The sequence below is a fragment of the Protobothrops mucrosquamatus genome, unplaced genomic scaffold, assembly GCF_001527695.2.
Source record: "Protobothrops mucrosquamatus isolate PMUCROS unplaced genomic scaffold, P.Mucros_1.0 scaffold5162, whole genome shotgun sequence".
Lineage (NCBI taxonomy): Eukaryota > Metazoa > Chordata > Lepidosauria > Squamata > Viperidae > Protobothrops > Protobothrops mucrosquamatus.
This window is the reverse complement of record NW_015391033.1, coordinates 1-6,942: the sequence shown is the minus strand read 5'-3', so window position 1 is coordinate 6,942 and position 6,942 is coordinate 1. Positions and strand designations below refer to the sequence as shown.

General features: G+C 41.7%; 1 protein-coding gene across 1 annotated transcript in view; it reads right to left on the bottom strand.

Moving 5' to 3' along the window:
• LOC107299597 (epidermal growth factor receptor kinase substrate 8-like protein 1) overlaps positions 1–6,119 on the bottom strand; it is a gene marked incomplete at its 5' end in the record, with an annotated part of 47,713 nt that extends 41,594 nt beyond the window's left edge. Inside the window, 5 exons of the mRNA XM_029286814.1 lie at positions 426–523; positions 2,412–2,494; positions 2,912–3,061; positions 3,208–3,369; positions 6,061–6,119. Coding sequence (XP_029142647.1) covers positions 426–523; positions 2,412–2,494; positions 2,912–3,061; positions 3,208–3,369; positions 6,061–6,119 — 552 coding nt within the window. The remainder of the gene's footprint in view (positions 1–425; positions 524–2,411; positions 2,495–2,911; positions 3,062–3,207; positions 3,370–6,060) is intronic.
• Between the last annotated feature and the right edge of the window lie 823 nt (positions 6,120–6,942).

The window sequence follows — 6,942 nt, the reverse complement described above, 5'->3', positions numbered from 1 at the left end:
GTATCATCTTTTCTATCCATGTTCTAATAATATTCCAATAAGTTTTAGCTTCTACACACGTCCACCACATATGGTAGAAGGAACCTGGTATCTGATGACATTTCCAACATTTCATAGACCTGTCCTTAAACATTTTAGCTAATCTTTCTGGAGACATGTGCCATCTGTAAAACATTTTGTACATATTTTCTTTATACGCTAGGAAACTCCTTGATGCTATGTCAGAACCTTGGTTGATGTAGCCTGTAATCTCTTCTAAGCTGCAACAGCTTTTTTTAGGGCAGTATCCACTTAACTGGAAATGCCAGAAAGTGGCCTTAAAGGCCACCTGGATGGATGGCATACATTTTACCAAGGAGTTATGATTCTTCTCCAAATGTCCTCCTCCATAAAAGGTTGTGGGGCTTAGTCTTCAAGGTTCTTACCGTCTTCTCTTGGCCCTGGTGCAACAATCTTTGTCCTAGAAGGAACCTGCACAGGAGGCCGAGAGATCTCCTGATTGTCAAGCATGTTTTGGGCAGCTCTGTAAACAAAAAACATAGAGTCTGAGATCCAAAGGGAAAGACTGATATCCAGTGGATAACGCAACCTCCTTCCATCTTACACATGACCTGTGTAACTTCCAGGCTGGGGGTAGGCAATATTTTGTTGGCTGAGGATCAAGAATGTTGAAGGAACCTCAGGGACATAGTGAATGGGGCAATACTGCAACTTGGGTAAGACTATGTAAGTAGAGATGGGATCTTTTTCCCTCTAGAATAGGGGTCTCCAAACTTGGCAACTTTAAGACTTGACCTGTATAGCTTCCCATGGTTGAATCCCATAGCCTAGCTGGCTGGGGAATTTTGGGAGTTGAAGTTCACAAATCTTAAAATTGAAGTCCACAAGTCTTAAAGCTGTGTCTTAAACTTGAAGTCTGCAAGTCTTAAAGCTATGCTGGCTGGGGAATTTTGGGAGTTGAAGTCTACAAGTCATAAAGTTGCCAAGTTTGAAGACACCTGCTTTAGAGCTTGAGGGTGAGGATCTTTGTGTTTTATGTATTGTATTGTATGTGGGGATCAAGCTTTTCCTGGTCAAAACAATGAGAAAGAAATACATGGTTTGGGGGGGAAATGCTCAAAAGCAATATGGGGTCATATTCAACCCCAGAGAGACAAGTTGGCTTCTGATTTATATAACATTCCACACCATTCAGTCAGCAACATAAGAATCTATAATAGGTCTCTATAGACAACCCATGACCGATTAACAGAATAACAGAGTTGGAAGGGACCTTGGAGGTCTTCTAGTCCAACCCCCTGCTCAAGCAGGAAACACTGTACCATTTCAGACAAATAGACATCCAATCTCTTCTTAAAAACCTCCAGTGTTGGAGCATCCACAGCTTCTGAAGGCAAGTCGTTCCACTGATTAATTGTTCTCACTGTCAGGAAATTTCTCCTTATTTCTAAGTTTCCATCTTCCCTCCTGTAATCCCAGGAAGGTTTTTTTTTTCAAATCAAAGTATTGCTATGTATTCTATAGCAGCCTGCCAGTCAGAAATATGGTACATGAAGCTTTTGTTGGCATGACGCTAGCGTGATAAAATAACCTCTCAAAATCTGCATAGCAAGCTGCTGTGGAAAGAAAAATGGCAAGGCTAGTCCAGATACAGATAATCCTCGACTTACAACATTCGTTTAGCGACCATTTGAAGTGCCAATGGCACTTTAAAAAGTGACATGACCGATCCTCACATTTACAACCATCGCCGCACCCCCAAGGTCACATGATCAAAAATTCAGGTGGTGGCAACTAGCATGTATTTGTGACAATTGCAGTGTCCAGGGTCACCACTTGTGACCTTCACAGCTGGCTTCCAACAAGCAAAGTCAATGGGAGAAGCCAGATTCACTTAAGGACCGAATGATTCACTGAACAACTGCAGTGATTTGCTTAACAACTGTGGCAAAAAAGGTCATAAAATTGGGCATAGCTCATTTAACATCTGCCTTGCTGAGCAATGGAAATTTTGGTTCCAGTTGTGATTGTAAGTCGAGAACTACCTATAACTAAGCAATCCTACTTTCTCTCCGAGTCCAAATTGTATGGTGGAGATGGTTGGGGGAGGGTGAACTTGTAATGATGATGTGATTACAGAGAGAAATCTACACTGGAAAAGCAGCTGGTAAGGAAGAAGTTATGGGCTTTCACCCAGCACACAGCTCTGCTGGGAATCAACTTTTCTTACAGCAATGGCTGGCTCAGGAATTCTGGGAGTTGAAGTCCACAGGTCATAAAGAGGCCATAGTTCCCCACCCCTGTTTTTGATAAAGAAACTCTCAGATGTGACTTCTTGTTTATGAGTAATGTGACCTTTGGCCCTTTGAAGCTGTCCTATCACAGCCATGGGTCTTAGGCTGTGCATGTACCTTAAGGCTTCCGCCCGTTGGGTATTTCCTCCTGTGTTGAAGTCCAGCAGGGCACTACTGATGTCTTGCTGGATCCATTCCGCCTGCCAAGCAAAGGAGAAACCAGATCAAATTTTTGTTGAGAACTCTTCCCTTGTCCCAAATCCCCATGTTGTAGATCAGGGCTGGGCAAGCTCAGGATTCTGGACTGCTTATGGGCACCATGTTATAATGCTTAGACCCTTCAAAACACAGTGGTCAAACATCAGAAGTAGAATTTCCTCTTTTAAAAGGGGGAAAGTTAAAGGGGGGGAAGAGAATTCCAGCACCTCACCTGTGTATGGCATGGCCCCACCATCTATGAACTTTGTCTTTCCTTTAAAATGTTAATTTCATTCCCCAGCCACTGAATAGTTGCCATCCCCGTGTCAAGTAAATTTTATACAGTGAGTAGAATGGAGTAATTACATAGGATCATTCTCTAAATATTATTTGTGGATTGATAGGCTCAATTCTTTTACCCTAATTTGATCACACTCAAAGAAGTGGATATCCGGTCCGAGCTGAGTAGGTTCCTGGCACATGAGTAGAAGCAAGGATCGGGACCGAGACTCAGGGCAGACAGCATCACAATAAGCCACAGTTGCCAATGCATAATTCTCCAGTTCCTCCTAGTGGGGGAAAGAAAGACAATCAAGGACATCCATCTAACATGGACTCTTTCCAAAGAAGAGGAATTGGGACACAGGTAACACCCATCTCTCCCCCAAATCTTCATTAGCCACCCAACATTGCTGCTCTTGGTAAGTTTCTGCACCTTTGAGTTTATGTCAAGGAGCTTGATAGCCGACCCGCTGACTTGGAGCAACATCTCCTGAACCCAGACCTTCCCTTGCTTATCCATGATGCACAGTTTCCTGACGGCATCTTCCACACATGTCAAATCATCCTCTTCCCCAATGGAGAAGGTCACCAGGTGCTGGAGTATATAGACAAGAGAGAGACACAAGCAGATTCATTATATGACATTAATGTTGTTACTCATCTATTTTTATGTGTTTCCATATGCCACAGGCTGTCAACTCTACAAATGAGCATGGCTGCAGCCATTTTTTCTACTCATTTTTGGTTGCCACATAGAATGGTGGGAGGGGGGGTTGCCCTGTGCTTCACTAGTCTAAATAATCTTTTGTCCCGTGGGAACCAAGGTCATCGGCTGCTCCTGAGACTGCAGGCTGGGCGTTGCATAAAAAGCCCACCAAGAAGATGTAGTTGCTTGCATAGTTTTAGGGGTGGGATTTTTTAACTTTGTATTGGAGAATTATTAGGTGTGTCTCCAGACTTGGTTTCACTTTTGATGTGCCGATACTTTGTAACTAATAAACATGTTCTTTGAGGAATTTGCAAGCCTTGGAGTTCTGTTTTATTCATCTCTGTCTTTTGGAACCATGACACAGGCCACCTCAACATCTCACCGAGACCAAGATGTAGGTAATAGTGCTGTAAAATGCTTTGGGTTCTCTCTCCAGAAGGTGCACATGGAAGTGCAAATGTGTAGCAGTGATTTGAAATGCCTTAATGCAGCCTTTTGCTCTGAAAAGTTAGCCCGTTTATAGTATTGGAGACAGATACAACGTCCTGATCCCATGTTCTCCAAACTACATGTTGAAGATTGAAGCATGAACAGCCTTAGAGGATGCTGGCTAAATGGCATCGTGGTAATTAATCTGGTTTCTAATGTGTTCCTGCACATCTGACTCCAATCGTATTTTATTTTAGACCTGTTCAGGTCTTCCAGTATCATTAACTTCTCTCCTGGGTAATTTTCTTCCTCCTTTCATTTTTCTTCCCCTTTCCTCCTACAACACACTATGATTCTGTTGTTTTGTGCTCTGTTGTGCTTATTCATCAGTTTAGCCTTATGGCCTAGATCAGGGGTAGGCAACCTTGGCTCTTTTATGACTCGTGGACTTCAACTCCCAGAATTCCTGAGCCAGCCATGCTGAGGCTGAAGTCCACGAGTCATAAAAGAGCCAAGGTTGCCTACCCCTGGCCTAGATTTTATATTGACATAAAGAGAAGGAAGTATCAGGCTTTCAGGATCTAATTTCAATATAGCAGAGGAGTAAGTTATGTAGGCAATAGTAAATTCATTCTTGAGTGAGTGGGCGGTCCCACAAACCTTGAAGGAGGCAGTGGCACATCCCCTCCTCAGGAAGCCATCCTCGGACTCAGCAGCATTAGAAAATTATCAACTGATCTCCTTTTTCCTGGGAAAAATTGTGTAAAAGTTGGTGAGCTGCAATTCCAGTCTAGAGAAAGTGAATTATTTGGATCATTTTCATTGGTTTCAGGAAGAGATATCCGTTGACGTGACAATGGTCATGTTTGTAAATGAATTTTGATGGAACCAGGATAGGGATGGTATGATTTTCTTGATCCCACTTGATCTCTCAGTGATTTTGGGGGGTTGGTGGGTATTGCACTGCATCAGTTCTCCTTTCTTCAGAATGGGTTCCAGCAGGCACTATCAGGAGGGGCTGAGGCTGAGACCCTTACTTTGTAGGGTTCCTCAAAACTTGACTCTCTTGCTACTTGTATTCAACATCTATATGAGGTTGTTAGTCAAGACCATCCAGTGATGTGGGGTCAGGTGTCATCAATATGTGGACGATTTCCAGTTGTATATCTCAACTCCTAAGTGAACAGGTGGTGCCCAAAAGATCTTGTCCTGGTGCATAGAGGCTGTTAGAGTCTGGATGGGGGAAGCAGGTCAGGTTCAACCTAGCAAGGGCTGGGAGATTGTGGATTCAAGGGCATTTCAGTTCCAAGGATCTTCCTACTTCAGTTATTGATAAGGTTGCATCTCCTTAAGTGGAACTCATGTATATTTTGTGGGACCTTCTCGAATTATAGGAAGAAGTGGTAGCCAGGAGAGTTTGCACAGATTCATCTTGACCAGAAGTCCCTCCTCACAGTCACTCATGCTTTAGTCGCCTCTTGTTTAAATCAGGGGTCCCCAACCTTGGCAACTTTAAGACCTGTGGACTTCAACTCCCAGAATTCCGCAGCCAGCCATGCTGGCTGGGGAATTCTGGGAGTTGAAGTCCACAGGTTTTAAAGTTGCCAAGGTTGGGGACCCCTGGTTTAAATGACTACAATGCATCCTACATAGGACTGCACTTGAAGATTGCTTGGAAGCTATACAGTAAGGACCTCATTTTATCCATGGGATCCCTCTGTTTCATGTAATTTTGTTGCCATCATTTTATTTTAAATCTTACCTTACCCTTATGGATCTGTAGTAAATTAGTAGGGTTAAAACCTGAAATTATTTTTTTATTCATATTCCTCCAGAGGAAAAGGATTTCTTATGAAGGAGATGAATAGGTGGAATATAAAATAAGCAATCCAGAAGGATTTTTTTTTAAATAGTGGCAATTAAAGGGGAAATAATAAGTTAGCCCTGATTAATTTCTTACTGGATATTACCCAGACATCTCAATACACATAAAAATTATTCTGGAGGAATTCTAGCAGAGCTATGTTAACCAAGAAATAGATGACTTACCATACTTTAATTCCTAAAGCTTCTAAATCCCAATTCTGTCATACTTCGCCACACTTTAACCCAATCTAAACTCCAAAATAAGAACAAAAAAATACCTACATTGACAGCATACTGGGAGACATCTGCCACAATGAAGTTGGAATACTTCTTCCTCTGTTCTGTAGAAATATTTTTTTTAAAAAAAATTATTCCTCGTACAGGATGGACGCAACTGAAATACTGGCTTGAGACACAAAAGAAGCATAGAAATGTTAGATTCATTTTTGTCTCATTTTAATGAAGATGTGAACGTGTTTAAAGAGCACTGAAGATTACATATAAACTCTTTCTCTTTGGATAAGGAAGGTCATCCTCTGGGAATGCTTGCAATCCAACCTGGAGCAGCAGAAGCAGGCTGAGTGAATGGGAGAGTGGTCCCCATCTGCACTTTTTCTCCATGCAGTGTTCTTTTGAAAAGATAAAATACACAGAATAATGGAACCATGTCTTTTTAAAAAAATATATTTTCCCTTAATCTTCAAGAGGGGTGGAGGGATCTGAGTTGGTTAAGTGTTTGACAAGCAGAATAGAAATATGCATGAACATAAACAATGGTTTGTTTACATAGACCCCAAAGCTACATTGTGGCTTCTTTATATTTGGCTCAGCATATATCCACTTATTATAGCTTAGAATTATGTGCAGACCATGTTACTATAGTGTCTTCCAAAAATCACTTGTTTGTGAGCCATAGGCAGCGTCAGCTGATTTAGTGTTTCCCAGATATAACCATAACTGCTGGGCTCGATGGAATTTATAGCCTAACACAGGGGTAGGCAACCCAAAACACTCAAAGAGCCACTTGGACCCGTTTCCCACCGAAAACAAAACACTGGGAGCCCCTTTTGATATCTAAAATGAAGATAACACTGCATATATCCTTTTTTACCTTTAATATATATATATATATATATATATATATATATATATATATATATATAT